This window comes from Gobius niger (genome assembly GCF_951799975.1).
Source record: "Gobius niger genome assembly, chromosome: 23".
Lineage (NCBI taxonomy): Eukaryota > Metazoa > Chordata > Actinopteri > Gobiiformes > Gobiidae > Gobius > Gobius niger.
This window is the reverse complement of record NC_136874.1, coordinates 14,622,059-14,637,689: the sequence shown is the minus strand read 5'-3', so window position 1 is coordinate 14,637,689 and position 15,631 is coordinate 14,622,059. Positions and strand designations below refer to the sequence as shown.

The 15,631-nt window shown below is 44.3% G+C and overlaps 1 protein-coding gene across 1 annotated transcript; it reads right to left on the bottom strand.

Annotated features, from left to right (window-relative positions):
* Window positions 1-97: 97 nt before the first annotated feature.
* On the bottom strand, window positions 98-14,821 carry aox6 (aldehyde oxidase 6). The gene is made up of 35 exons (XM_079581566.1): window positions 14,747-14,821; window positions 10,340-10,397; window positions 10,118-10,214; window positions 9,249-9,357; window positions 8,921-9,047; window positions 8,391-8,452; window positions 8,245-8,313; window positions 8,084-8,164; window positions 7,836-7,983; window positions 7,657-7,749; window positions 7,439-7,590; window positions 7,211-7,304; window positions 7,030-7,139; window positions 6,720-6,904; window positions 5,798-5,960; window positions 5,579-5,656; window positions 5,333-5,502; window positions 5,105-5,231; window positions 4,641-4,763; window positions 3,769-3,865; window positions 3,578-3,702; window positions 3,282-3,415; window positions 2,824-2,911; window positions 2,665-2,751; window positions 2,306-2,497; window positions 1,993-2,220; window positions 1,825-1,920; window positions 1,477-1,605; window positions 1,332-1,406; window positions 1,157-1,209; window positions 976-1,090; window positions 842-907; window positions 497-685; window positions 263-430; window positions 98-202 (listed from the first exon to the last, which is right to left on the bottom strand). The coding sequence occupies exons 1-35, from the start codon at window positions 14,792-14,794 to the stop codon at window positions 152-154; spliced, it is 3,987 nt and encodes a 1,328-aa protein (XP_079437692.1). The 5' UTR covers window positions 14,795-14,821; the 3' UTR covers window positions 98-151.
* Window positions 14,822-15,631: the final 810 nt, after the last annotated feature.

The following is a 15,631-nucleotide window of genomic DNA, read 5'->3' as shown; positions in this document are numbered from 1 at the left end:
TATTTGATCTATTTTAAGTGCTATGTGATTGAAAAAAGCATAATACCCCCTCTTTAAGGGTTAAAATGACCCTATAATACACTTTGAGAATGTACTTGTATTGTTGTGTAAAATAAAGTGCTGGTCCCACATGAGTCCAGTGTTGCTGGTGTCAGATTTCCAAAGCCCAGGGTCTGAAGGCTCCTGGTTTACTGGCTGGGACCTGCACAAACACATGAGGCTTGTATGTTGCTCAGAAGCAGCGTGAGTTACAAAGTTGTACCTTCTGAATAAAGTTGGAGTTGGTGGCGAGGCAGGCGCGCTCGGCTGTGGCCGGACTGTCCAGAGAGAAGGGCCCGGTCAGGCCTGAGTCAGAGCGGGCGGCACACACGGCGTCTTTAATGGCAAAGAACACAGCGCTGCCCAGGAACACGGACGGCTCTCCCAGGCCCTGCAGCACATTCACACATTAGACACAAGTACAGAGAGCTGTCCTGGACTCGGGACCTGCTCGGACCTTGGAGGAGTAGATGGCGTGGGGGTTGTTGCAGTTGGGCAGCAGGTAGATGTTAAAGGACAAGGGCATGTCACACACAGCGGGGATCTTGTACTGAGTGGGTCCTCTGGTGTACAGGATCCCAGATGGACCAAACTTCAGCTCCTCCAGAGTGTATAGGCCCAGGCCCTGCATGAACGCCCCCTCAAGCTGCAAACACAGGCTCACAAGTTTAACAGAGAGAGAGGACATGAAGAAGCAGTCAAAGGTTCACTGATCCACCCAACAGTACTTTTGCCACAGACCAGAAACATGAACGTATGTAGAGTTAAAATGACAACATCTGGGAAACATTGGAGCTCTGACCTGCCCGATGTCCACAGAGGGGTTAATGCTGCGGCCCACGTCCATCACCATGTCTGTCCTGAGTGTCTGCAAACAAAACTCTTTTACATGTGCATCCAGAGGGGTCAGACAGACAAGAGCAGAGGAGGTCTCACTCTGTAGTCCCCGGTCAGACAGTCCAGTTCCACTTCACTGAAGCAGGCTCCAAACGTGAAGTAGGAGTAAGGCCTCCCCTCCATCTGCTCCCAGTTCATGTACAGGTCTGGCCCTCTAGAGGCACAGTCTCTCAGTCAGCACCAGTACAAGTTTACTGTGTGAGATATACTTCTACTGTACCTGTAAAAGCCTGTGGCAGACAGGCTGATTTTATCAAAGAATGCTTTGTTCACCTGAGAAGAAAACCACCTGAGTTAAATGTCAATTGAAGTGGATCTCCTTACGTTCTATGTGTTTAGCTTTTCTGAAAATATGAAATAGTTCTGAACCAAATCAGCATGAAGACTTGACCAACCCAGCTTTCCCATGATCCTTGTGGGTTCTCCTGAATGATGGGCTGTAGTCTCTGGTACAGGGTCTGGCAGGCGTCCTGAACATACAAGCACACACCTTCAATCAAGTGTTCCCCAGACCAAAGTCAGAGGGAACTGAGTGCAGACCTTAACAGCCATGCCGTTGGCATCGGTTCCAAAGGACGCAGCGGAGGGACAAGTGTTGGGCACAGTGCTGGTGCTGGTCTCACTGATGTAGATCTTAGAGATGGGGATGTGAAGCTCTCGACTGGCCACCTATTAGAAAAGAAAAACAGACAAATGAATAAAGTGTGTATATGGCACTCCCAGCTTTTCATGGCTCTGCACTTACTTTGGTAGAAACTGTCACTGTTTAACAAACCACATCAGTACGTTAGTTACACTTTGATTTAACACACAATCTAGAGCTGTGTACTGCATGAGCCTGGTGGAGACACGAGTTCATGACCCTGTGTACTTTAAAGTCACTGTCACCTGTTGCATCTTGGTGTGGACTCCTTGTCCCATCTCAGTTCCAGCGTGAGCCACCAGCACTGAGCCGTCCTTGTAGATGTGCACCAGAGCTCCAGCCTGCAGCACAAACTCAGTCAGACGGTGCTCCAGCTCAGTGTTCAGTCCCTACAGTCCCAGCCTGAGGCCCACCTGGTTGAGGAAGCCCTCTGCAAAGGCGATGCCGTACTTGATGGGCACAATGGCCAGCCCCCTCTTCTTCCACCGGTGCTGCCTGTTGAACTGGTCCACAGCGCGGCGGCGAGTCTCGTACTCACACCTCCTCTTGCACTCGTCCCAGCAGAGGAGCATGTTGTCAGGGCTAAAGGGCATCTGGTAATGGGTGAGGGAGGGGCCTCGGTACATGTTCAGCTCTCGCACCTGAGCCACAGGACACAGTAATGTCTAGCTAAGCATCTGTTTTTGTTTTGTTTGTTTGTCTTTTACTTTTATACAGACAAAGTACCTGGTCCACAGGCATGCCCAGTGTCATGGCCACATCATTGAGCAGGTTCTCCATCACCAGCAGGCTCTGGGGCACGCCGAACCCTCTGAAGGCAGTGTTGGACGGGAGATTGGTGCGGCACGCTGCCCCTCTGCCCCGCAGGTTAGGGATGTTGTAGGCATTATCCATGTGAAGGAGGATTTTCTCTGCAACCTACACATGTCACATATACGGAAGAGAGAAAAAGGAACAAAGTGGTGCTGATAATGTTCTGTGCAGTCTTTCAGTCTTCTAAGCAAAATACATGAAATAAAAGGATCTCAAACAGTGGTCATCTAGACTTTATTCATTGTGGTGCTGTGTGAAGTCTGGTGACCCACCAGTGTGGATTCGTCTGCAGAGTGCCCAGCGTTGGCGTAGTACTCCAGGTCAGCAGCTACAATCCTGCCATCACTCATGAATCCAACCTGGAACAATCCAATCACAGTCACAAATGTGCTTCAACAGACAAGCTGAGCACGAGAATGAAGAAATCCTACTTTGTACTTGGCCAACACCGGGTGCCGTCCTCCTGTGATCAACATGTCGTCTCCGCGCTCCAACACGCAGCGGACGGCTCGGTTAGTCCTGAAACATACGGTGACCAATGTTAGATGAAATGATCAAGTATTTTCATGTCCTAAATGTCTCTACATTTTGACCCATCCTTCAGTGACACTGAGGAGACGCCCGGGGATGTGGAGACAGGTTGAAGGTCAATATCACCTGGAGGATTTGAAGGCCGAATAGCCCCTCCCCTATGTTAGCGTTAGGTGAAGGGCTGAAGACTATTTCAGACCCTTTTCAGAAACACACAGAGCTGTGGCTTTGGCCTAAACCTTATCCTGAAATTATCCTATGCAATATAAAGTTACTCATTGCATATAAATGTAAGTAGTTATCTATACGCTGTGCATGTATCATCGGCAGAAGTAGTAGTAGTAGTAGTAGTAGTTACTTCCAGGCGGCCACTGCAGTGATGGAGGTGAGCAGAGCAGTTTTAGTGACCTTCCCTCCGAAGGCTCCTCCCACTCTCTTCACATGACACACCACTCTGTTGGACGGGAGGGACAAAGTCTGGGCCACTGTTTCCTAAACAGACGCATCAGATTTATCAAGTCACATGTTCACACGGTGGGTCAGTGAGTAAAACAACTTTTGTGACACATTCAAACATGCTGTGCTACTTTTAACCCTGAACATTGCGTTGTGTATAGGAATGTTTTGATTCTCCTGCTGTATCGTCTCACTGACCTGTGTGGATGTGGGCCACTGTGTGGACACGTACAGGTGCATCTCCCTCTCCTCCCCCAGCGGCACCACCAGCATGCTCTGGGTCTCCATGTAGAAGTGCTCCTGCCCCCCCAGGCGGATGCTCCCTGGACACAGAGCACGGTCAGACTCCCCTCTGCCCCTGCTCCCCTCATGCCATTACCCCAAAGTACCTTCATAAATGTGGTCCACGCTTTGAAATGCTTCAGACACATTCCCTCGTTCGATCTCCCTCCGCGGCTCGAAGTAAGACGACCTCTCGACGGCTTCCTGGACATAAAAACAGTGGAATTGGATATTTCTGATGTTTACGTTTTATCCCTCCTTCCTTCTTTGACCCACTTCCACAACATCTTCAGTGAAGGCTCCTTCAGATGTTCCTTCACTCTGAGGCAGCATCTAAAAAGTGGCAATGTAGCTCCTTCACCTTTGAGGTCAACCTTGAAGAACCTTTTGTGGTGAAGAACAAGAGCTTCAGCGGCTCCTTCAGGACAATCTGAATCTTCCTGACCCAGCGGAGGGAACAACCAGGAAGTTATGAAGCCAACAGCTGATTCAGAATAACTACAAGACCCACACAATGGACTACAGTATATCCTACAATATATAATCTGAGCACCGACTGATGTGTTAAATAAACAACTCTTTAAAAACTAAACTTTTCTATTGAAACTCCACAGATACTGTTTCATCCTCAACTCTGCTGCTACAGCTCAGTCACAGAAATAACATTCTGCTCAAATAGAACAAAATCCTGTCCTTTAGGTCACTGCAGACAGCTGCATTAGCAGATCTTATGCATTAATGTGCGTAATGTTGGCATAAGTTCATATAGATTTCCTATAATAAAACTTCCAGATGCTGCTGTGGCTGTAACGCTGCATTAACTGTTTTACAGCTTGTGTTTTTATTGAAAAAATGTCACGCAGCGGAACTGTCCTTTTCATATTTACATGATATATAGGAGCTTTTTCGAGGGTTTTTCCAGTTGTATTCGGTCTGCAGATGGTTGTGATGTGAAGTGTTCTGTTGGATATGGACAGACCTGGATCGTGTAGATGGGGTCGGGCAGGTCTTCATACTGGACCCTCACAGCAGCAGCTCCTCTCTTAGCGTGAGCTCTGGAGTCTGCCACGACCGCACACACCACCTGACCCACGCAGTTCACCTGCACACCATGACACACTAAAGCTGCAGCTAAACACAACAGCACACAACTGATAAAACAGTAGCTTTGTTTTGTGCCCCTGGGGAGTTCACCGCTACAGCAACAACCCACACCCGCATAATTATTCTGGCTCATGATCAATAACAATGCTGACAGTAAACAGTGGAACTTTGGTACAAATTGCTGTTTTTACAATATCTCGGAACAAAAAGGCCTGTTCTCCTCAACAAAAAGCTTGAGTTTGCTTGTACAGAAATGATTCACTTTCCTGGTCAATAACAGGGTCCCGGGTGTTTCTCTGAAATGCTACAAACATTAGTTAAAGACAGCAGCTGTCCCACCTCAGTCTGTGCCAGGATGTCTTCATCATAGCCACTGTGTGTGCACACTTTCTTCCCTGGAATGTCTGCAGCTGTGATCACATCCATCACTCCCGGCTCCTGCAGGGCTGCACACACGTCCAGCTGCCTGCAGAGAACACGCTCAGTGTCCAGGAGGGAGGACGGATAAATAAAACAGCAGGATTTGTGGTGTGGCTAGTGGGAGATGAGAAAGGACTGCTCTTTTACTTGATCTTGGCGTAGGATCTGGAGCTGGTGACCAAAGCTATACAGAGCTCCCCCTGCGTTGGAGGCAGGTCGTCGCAGTACACGGCCTCCCCTGTGGCCTGGCTCAGAGCGGCCTTGTGCATGACGGGACGCCCCACTACGTCTTCCACACTCTGGGCCTGAGAGACGGACTGCAACACAGCGAGCAGAAAAGTTTGGAAGAGTCCGTGCTTTTCCCTTGAACATGTGCAATAAATCCAGACAGACCTGGAACTCCTGCACACTGGGCTCGATGTCTGAGGGCAAAGTCAGGAGCTCCTCTGGAACATCCCCACTGGTCCAACCCTGCAAATGGGATACAATACTTTCAAACAGGGAGCGACTGCAGAAAATGACTAAAAAGTCTAAATTTATGTGAGCCAGTCCTGATAAACTGTTACCATTAATGATCAAATACAGGGTTCATATATGGAGTAGAAGCCTCACCATGTGTTTGAGCTTGTGCAGCGTCTCCAGGTGAAACTTGAAGAACAGAGTGAGGGTCAGGACTCTCCTGAAGTGCACCTTTCCCCCCGGAGCAGAGGGGGACAGGTCCAGCTCCTCCAGCAGCACGTCGTAGGCCTGGGACAGGGCGGACTCACTCCACTGTCTGAGAGAGGGACACACAGGCTGAGGATGAACAGACCAACCTGGCAACAAGCTCGTCTATCAGTGTCAAAGCACCTGATCACAGGCCTACAGTCAAGACCATGGGGAACCCAGGGTACTGAAGGCGCTGCAGCACCACCTGGTGGACAGTGGGTGTATTGCAAGCAATATTATTAAATAGGAAATAGGCACAGAAAATGCCTTCATGGGGGCAATCTTGTCCCTCTGCACCCCCTAAACAAAACATGTTCCCACGGCTCTGTCTTGTCAACTTCACTGCGGTGTGTGTGCGGCTTAAAGTCCTGGAAGGATTGTAAGGAAATCTGAACTTGAATCTGAATTGGGAACAATGGCAATAAATGCCTTATCTTTGAGGCAACTCTGTCTCCAGTGTATGCTTTGGCTTTGGCTATTTCCAAATATCTGTTCTCGCATGATACATAAGAGATGGCAAATAAACTTCTCCTGTATAAGACATCCAGACTGCTGCCTATTTTACATCTATCCTCTCGAACACCATTGTTAATTCTCTAACACTGTGGATAGGCCCAGAAGTCATTTCAGAGACACTGTATCTGTCAGACTCATTCTCCAGAGGATCAGGCCTCTCCTCCAGCTCAATATCAAACTACAGGCTCTTAAGAAAGTCTTGATAACACAAGAACACGGCTTAGTGTGATATAAGTCAAGCTTAGCTCTCCATCTCTTGCTGCAGAATGAGCCTTCAATGAGGTCCTATGTTAGTGGTAGAAGAACGTACTTGTTGATGAGAGCTTGGCCGGTTCTTGCAGCGCTGACAGTAGTTGGTCCCACGCCTCCATAGTAAAGGCTGATGTCACGGACCACAGAGGACCCCTCACCAAAGAGCACCCGCATCCCACACGTCACGGTGGAGAAGGCAGCCTCTTTACGAGGAGCGTGACGCAGTGCGCTCACCAGCTCCCCCTAAAGGACACACACAATACAGGTGAGATCAGCCATATTGGCCAGAACAAAAACATGAAACAATTATCTCCAGATGAAACAAAGAGAGGCCACGTCACAGCGAGCGTGAAGATCATCAGGCTGACCTTTGTGGTGAAGGGGATGAAGACAGATGTCACGATCTCCTCTGCTCTCAGGAGGGTCTTCCCAAAGCTCACGAAGAACTCCTGGTTCAGAGGCAGCTCCCGTCGCTGCGCTGCACAAAAACACACGGTAAAGCAGGCCTGTTCAATATAAATCCAATGACATGTGTTAGGTTGGACTTACAGCTGGAAGCCACTCGGATTTTACAGTTTCCAGCGGCCAGCACTGGGTTGAGATCGGAGTTGGGGTAAGCACTGATAACGTGACCTCCAAGAGTCTGACAGACAAAAAGACCTTCAAGTCAGGATTTATCCAAGATGATGAAATCTATATATCTATACCAATGGAGATGATCATTAACTTATATGATCTTATTGTTATGTTGACTAATGCATTCTGTGGGTTACTTACAGCCATGTTGCGGACCTGCTGGCTGCCCAGGTTCTTGAGCTGTTTGGTGAGGGCTCTGAACAGCTCTGTGTGCTCTGGACGACCCTCGGAGCTGAGCTTCTGTAGCAGAGTCAGGAGTTCAGTCAGAGAACAGCCGGCTCCCACCCACACGCCTGCAACACAGAAACCCACTTTAACAAACATGTCCAAACATCTGTGAAGGGGTGGATTTGACTTACCTGCTGGAGTGTGGCTGACCTCAAACAGCTCCTGGACTCTGACTGCAGAGATGAGCAGAGGGTGGACCACGCCTCGAAACTTAATGTTGGGTCCTACAACAGAACAGCAAATAAACCTTTGATGATGCAAACGAAACAGACACAGGAGTCACTGTGAGGAGGGGGGGGGCGGTGCAGACCCAGGTGAGTGTTCCCCATCAGCAGAGGCGCCTCTGGGTGCTTAGCCTTCAGCTCCAGCAGCTCGTCCAGAGAAGCGGGGCTCACCAGGCTCATCCTCTCCCCGGGGAAGGTCAGGGTCTCGGGGGCAGCGGTCCTCTCCGCCACCAGCTAAAGGAATGTGAGGAGCAGTTACATAGTTGAAACACAAATGTCACCATGTTTTTCTTTCAGAGGATTAGTTCTCTTCTCTCATCACGAAGGGCCTTACAATGAGTTCTGGAGGAAAGATGAGCTCCTGTGTGGGGTCCAGCAGCTGAAAGTCTTCTTTGTCAAACAGCTGTGGTTTGTCCTGGAGCCCGTTATAACAAACAACAATATAAACATAATTATCAATGACATGACTTAAAAAAAGAGATGATTTAAACTCACGCGCTCAGCTCCGTTGTTGTTCTCTCCGTTCTGACAACAGTTCTTATTGAGCTGACAGCAGTTAGCCTCCTGTTGGAACAGAAGATCATGGAAGTCATGAAAGGAAAGTTATACTCAAATATATTAACTTTGATGCAATGTTTCACCTGACAAAAAGTCCTGTATCCGTCAATGATTGGTCTGTATCCAGTACAGCGGCACATGTTACCTGAATATGAGCAAGAATATGATTAGCATTTCATTTAAGCAGTCCTCATGGTCTTAACTGCTCCCTCTAGTTTCAGCTATAGCTCAGCTTAAGAGCACAAAGCAAGTCTTCGCACGGTTTTGCATTCTCCATTTTCCCCTTTTTACTGAAGTTAACCTTCAACTAATCTATAGTCTTGTGTCTGTCTGCCTTTTGTTTTCCTGAAAAAGCCCTGGCTCCAGACATCACTGGTGCTCATTTCTTGGTCCAGCTGTAACTTGTTCTGATTCTGGCACCTGTTTTTGGAACCAAGAGCCTGTGCAAATATATATACAATAAATATTTAGATATGAGATCTACAACACATACTTTTGTCATCGCCCATCACTACTTTCTGCTCTAACTGCTTCTCCAATTGCTGCCAGCAACTACTGACTGAGCCACTACTGCACCAAACAGACTACAGACTACTGAGCTTTGCAGACGGACCAGCCAGGGCCTCCTGGATGTCCTCCATGCTGGGCTGGGGCTGGTTCCTCAGCAGAGTGTACATGGACATGACCATCCCCGGGGTACAGAAGCCACACTGAGAGCCGTTAGCTTTAGCGATTCTCTCCTGGAAGCACAACGGCACATTACTGCAACACACGCCAGCTTTAAAGTCCCACTGCGGAACGTTTACAAAAGATAATGTAATGTTACGCAGTTTGACTTTGAAGGAAAAGCAACCAAAGCCGCACAGACAGACACAGCGGTGCCAATATTAGTGGAGCTGGTAGATCTACAGCATGAACCAGAGCTGCATGTGAACTCTGACCTGAACGGGGTGAAGGCGTGTTTTGGTGCTGCCGATGCCCTCCACGGTGGTGACCGCGGCCCCGTGGAGCTGGCAGATGGGCAGGAGGCAGGCTGTGGCTGAGAAGTGACTGACATCAACAGTCAAGGGAAGAAAACGTATGACCCACAAGAGCCATTTAACATAGATTTACTTCACTTAACTGTCTTGGATATGCAATGAATTTTGCAATTTTTCACGAAATCATTTTAGTTCCATTACATTTCAACAGAGCAAATTTTCAAATTATGTCCAAACAAAACTGGACAGAAATGTACAGCACACTTGAAATCTTCATCCTTCGAACAGAAGGAAATGAGCCGCGACACAGCATTTTATTTTAGTATTTAACTATCAAGAATTATCTGAATAGGTTTATGTGTCATGGATAATTAAAGGCTTAAAAACTTTTCAAAGTCTTCTTTCAACTTTGAAATAATGTAGAGAAAGACTGGGCTGGTCGGGATTTTGATTTGATCAGGAGTGCCCGCTGTAGAAAATAGTAGACATGGCTTTTTATAAAATGGCATGCTGGCAAATCCTTGGTGCTGTGAAGAACACACTATGAGCACAGAACAAGAGAGAGATGGATTATGAGTCTTAATTTACGTTTAAAATCAAGACTCTGTTCAGGCGCACATTGAAATTGACAGTTTAAATATAACCATACTTACAAAAATACTTGCAGTTAAGTTCTTCCCAATGAGAACCTCAAAAACAGGATTACAAAATGGCAATGATCAGAGGTTTTTATTATGAGCAAATAAAAACACAACATGGTTAAAAAGCTCTGCAAAGTCCTCCTCCTTGCATGCACAGCTGATTTATATCACATAGTAGCAGAAGGATACAGGATGGTTTTGGTGCGTGGCTGGTAGCGGGACACCATGACGGTACAGGCCCCACAGCCCCCTCCTCCACAGCCATACTTGGTCCCGGTCAGACGCACTGGGAGGCAGTCAAGGCTCAACACAGTCACTAACAGATCACTGCATCTACACATAGTCAAGCTAAAGGTTTTGGGAAGAAAGTCGCTCTGATGGACTGATGGATTTTCTTCGGGAAAAGGATACACTTGTCTCGAAGGTAGGACAGCAGCATGGTCTCAGGGTCTGCATGTTGCTCTTCCACCTGGGGAGGGCAAACAGGTTAGTAAGAGGAAAGTAACCATATACTGTCTTCCTTCACATGGTCCTGGTGAAACGCCGTTAATCTGATGCTTCAACTCAGGGATTTAGGGAGGGGGCGGTCCAGCCTTAAAGGTGTTCATGGCCGTGGTCAGGGACATTATGCACGTGACAGGCGACAACCACAGCCTGATATCATTGTAGAATAGAAATATTAGTCTATTTTACGTATGAACAGAAATAGTGGGGAAATGATGTGAATGATTTTCAAAACTAATTTATAAAATAAACCATAATATAGCATCTCTGATTGGCCTCTAAAAAAAAGCAAAAGTAAAATCAGCTCTTGACCATGTTACCTTCTTGGATACTTGCAGCTGTCATTTTAAAGTGTGTAATGTTTTGTATTTTTGGTGTTTGTTTGTGATGTCACTCATTTTGGACCTTAAGTCCGTAATGAATTGAATTGAATATGTTTGGCCTCTTTGCTGTATTTTCTGGTGAGTTTATGCACACGTGTGAAAGAGGTCAGATTATGCTGACATAATCTGAGCCTAATTCACAAAGTCACATGGTATATTTTGCTACACAAAAGCATCTTCAGAAACAGAACAGAGCAGCTGGAGTTGTGCTCCACTGTCCATCCACACTAATGTCTGTGAGATGCTCAGGAGACTGTCTTGGTTAACGGTTGAGGCCAAACTACAGGCCAGTCTCCTCATGTTCATGCACAGAGTTTTGAAGGACAAACAACCCAGTTTTTTGTTTAACAAACTCTTATTCAGCGGGTTTTGTCACAGATATGTGACTCGCCAAGTGACGCCACCCCCTCGGTTGTTCCCAGACCCAAAAGTAACTCAATGAAAAGAACTGTTCTGTACAGAGGAGCAAACGCCGGGAACTTGTTTCCTTTTATTATTAGAAATACTAAAACTAAACCACACTTCAAGCTGAAAGTAAAGAGTCAATTAGCTCAGTACATGTGAGCATAGTCACCATGTCAGGTTGTATGATTATATGAAATGTAACATTCATGTATTCTATTTTAACTGTTTTGTAATTTTATTTTGTGTCAGGACCCCAGGAAGACTAGCAACCACTTGTGGGCGCTAATGAGGATCCTATTAAAGAATAAAGAATAAATAAAGTATATATTACTATGGCAAACACTAATTTATACCAGAACACTCATAATATTAAATCTATTCTCATGAGTCACGACCCTGTCCGTGGAGCATAATGTGCCACAGGACAGCTCTCCAAATTGGCAGAGATGAATAAATAAAATTAATAGTTAGCTAATAGGGCAAAATTATACATAATAATAACTACAACAATATTAATAACAATAATTATTACTGATGTTATTATGATTATGATTAGTATTATTATCATAATGAATAAATAAACCATAACACTCTAAACAAATAGGACTGAACTAAAAGAGCACTGGCCAAAGGAGATAAAAAACACACCATTATCAACTTTACACCGCATTGGCAGAAGTAGCAGTGCATGACAGATTGTTAAATATTAACTAACTAGGTATTACAATCAGTTGCACTTGCTGTCTGAAAAGAATGTAAGTACTGCACTACACCACACAAATCCTAAAGTCATCACTTTAATACAGAAAAAGGACAAAGATCCATTGGATTGCAGAAACTATCGCCCTATACCCATTGCTAATGTAGACAATAAAATACTGGCAAAAATTGTAGCAACTCGCTTATCAAGGGTCACTGGAAAAATAATCCACACTGACCAAGCTGGCTTTCTGAAAGGTCGGCACTCATCTGATAATACAAGGAAATGGGTTAATGTAACACACCGTGCTAGAAGCCTTCCTTCCTCAGCGGCCGTCTGAGCCACTGATGCAGAGAAGGCTTTTCACCGTAGAAATTGGTCATTTTTGTTCTGTACATGGCACAAGTTTGGATTTGGCATCAATTCATTTACTTTAAGAAGAGGAACAAAACAGGGTTGTCCTGCCTCTGGGCTATTATTCAATCTGGTCATTGAACCATTAACAGAAGTGAAAACAACATTCATGGCATAACAATTGGACGTCAGTAGAACGAATTATCACCGCATTGTGATGATATAATTGTATACCTGTCTCATGTGGACTCTTCTTTAGAATGTATCAATGAGGCCATCAATCCATATGGGGGCTTATCAGGATACAAAGTTAATTGGGAAAAATGCGAAATATTACCATTAAATAAGCATTGTAGGAAATCACTGATTCAAAACTCTTTGCAGTAAACAATTGTGTATCTTTTGAAAACATGACTTATGGCACCCATCAATTGGAAGATGCACTTTTCAATCAGGATGAAACCAAAAAACAGTTTTTAGAATTATAAATGAACATCATACTAAAAATGCAAACGATAAGTGTATTAGGAAATGGACCAATGATCTAAACCAGACCTGGGCAAAGTACGGCCACATCCGGCCCGCGAGATGATTCAGTCCGGCCCATAACTTGTAGGGCATAAATTCATAAGCATGTCAAAAAAAAGTAAGTCTCTAGCTCATTCCTGTGCGGAGTTATGATTTTTTTTTTTTTTATTACCAGAATGCTCACTCCAGCCACTAGGGGGCAGATTAAATAAGAATAAAAGTAAAGAATTCCACAGGTGTCCAGCAAAGGGCACTGGCATAATAAGATATAAGGATATAAACAACACATTGTGTGACTTGCAAGTGGGATATGGACAGTCTGCCCCTGGGCAGCTGTGGCTACAATAGTAGCTTACTACCACGGAGTGCGGAGTGAATGAATATTGACTACAATGTAGCAGAGACTTGTGACACAGGCTTGTAAAGTGCAATAAGTGTAAGCCGTTTTTATGAGGCCACAGTCCTGCCAGGCTCATCATTATAGATTTATTGAAAAAAAGTCCTCAATGTATTTTCCCAATCAAAACATTTTTTTTATTTTGGAGCTTTTGTTCATGGACCCCGGCGATACACTCCCGATATATTATACTTATATCCCGATATAAGTTTGTGTTATTGTTGGTGCGGCCCTCCAACTCAATTCAGGCTCCTCATGTGGCCCCTTATGAAAATAAATTGCCCACCCCTGATCTAAACATTCAAGAGGACGATTTATCCTGGAATGACATCTGGAAGAATGCCGAGCGACCTTTTAGATGCAGCAAAAATAAGCTGAGTCAATTTAAAATCTTCAACAGGCTGTACTATACACCTTCCCAATAGTTTAAAATGGGTGCTGTAGATACTAATTTATGTATAAAATGTCAGGCAGCTGAGGGAACCTTGGCTCATCTTTGTGGGACTGTCCAAGGATAAAGGAGTTGTGGACAAAAACAACAAACGAAGCCACATCATATCTACATATTGATATTCCAATGACTCCGCAAACTTGCATCCTCGGAGACCTACATCAATTTAGTAATGTTTCATCAACGAAAAAGAATGCATTTTTATCATTATGCATTATAACCAAAAGAATAATTTAGAAAAAATGGATAGATAATGACTCCGATTCATTATGACTGGTACGCACAAGTTATGGAGACGATATCAGTGGAAAAAACAGCTTTTAGATTTACATCATCAGGAATCTGATTATCTTGAAACACGGGATCCATTACATGAATTTATCTTGAGTGTTAATTGAATGTATGTAGAGTTCCTTTTTTCTTTTATGTGAATGGAATTGTCCTTACTAATATTAATATTGATATTATCATCTGTAAATATTGTTATATTAGTCGTGGGTGGTAGTAACAGAAAAAACATGAAAGTCATTATAGCACTGTTAGTGGAAAATTTTACTGCTGTTCATTATATATGTATTTATGACTGTGTGTATATGTATATGTGTACGTATGTATATATATATATGTGTTTACGTATGAATGTGTGTGTGTGTGTATGTATATATGTGTGTGTGTGTGTGTATGTGTATGTCTATATACATGTGCACATATCGTTATTGTTCTTGTTTTTATGTCTGTTGTTTACTTGAGCCCTTTAGTGTATATGTCTTCTCTATAGCTTTGTAAAAACGTTTTATACACAAAGCGTAAACGGATTGGTTGTGGGGTATTTGGTATTTTTTTCTCCTTTTCTTTTCTATGTTGATTTTTCCTTATATGTTTATATCCTTTGTAAAAAAAAAATAAAAAAAATTCCTAAGGTCAGGTCAGGACAGAAACCTTTCCGCGCACTTCTCAGGTTGCACAATTAGAACGCGACGCGTTCCACGCTTTCTGTCTCCGTGAGAAAAAACAAACAAAAAAAACAACCAAGGGAAAAGAGCCTGGTGTGCATGCAGTTCTGATGTGTATTTGTGCAGAGGAGAGTTGGACATACCCTTTTGCCGTTGACAAAGAAGAGGAGAGCGCTCCTGGCTGCAGTCATGTTGCAAGTGTGGAACTCATGAACTAAACAAGCAGCTGGGGTCACGTCCGCGCGCGTCTGTCTGACACTTCCGCTGGAATTTCAAATTAAAATAATAACTAATAACGCAGTCGAACTTGTCATAATAAAATATGCTGCTGTTAGTTGGCAGAAACTGTTTTGTTTTTGTAAAAGCAAACACACAGAAACAGTATGACACCACGCAGCAAAAAACAAACTACAGGTAAATGTTGACAACCAGAAACCCAACATTCAGTACAGCCATAGCCTGGGACTTTTCTTCAGGAAACAAATAAAAATAGTAACTCAATGAATGAAAAATATCCTGTTGGCCAGGGGTAGGCAAGTTTGCTTCTATATATATAAAATAAAATAAGAAAGAGTGCCAAACCTGCCAATTTTAGCCCAAAGTAAAGCACCGCTTTCTACAAATGCCAGTGCAGTGACTTAACTGTGTTCTCTTTGGACATTCTAACAGTTTAACATTGTTTCTTATATTTTTATTGAGCTGTATTTTAACTCAAAAAATATTAAAGTACTTTCTGATTTGTATAATAATATTTCTCAGAATCATCTTGAGGGCCAGAGGTTCTATGCAGGAGGGCCAGATTTGGCCCCCAGGCCTGACGTTGCCTACCCCTGCAATATTTTTCAACGACTATTTTACTAGCTAGGGCTACAGTGAGGGTCATATTTACACAGATGTGAACTTTGCACCCAAGCCAAACTTGTTAAAAGTTAGCCATCAAATTTTATTATCATTATTTTGTGTAGGCTTTTTAATAATAGTCATTTACAATTATTTACAAACCAACTGTTTCACAGGGAAGTGTGTTT

Excerpts from the sequence above, each read along its gene's own strand:
- aox6 (XM_079581566.1), bottom strand. The coding sequence starts at position 14,794 with ATGACTGCAGCCAGGAGCGCTCTCCTCTTCTTTGTCAACGGCAAAAGG. Across the intron at positions 1,210-1,331 it reads AAGGATCATGGGAAAGCTGG|GTGAACAAAGCATTCTTTGA; the intron begins GTTGGTCAAGTC and ends TTTTCTTCTCAG. Across the intron at positions 431-496 it reads ACGCCATCTACTCCTCCAAG|GGCCTGGGAGAGCCGTCCGT; the intron begins GTCCGAGCAGGT and ends AATGTGCTGCAG.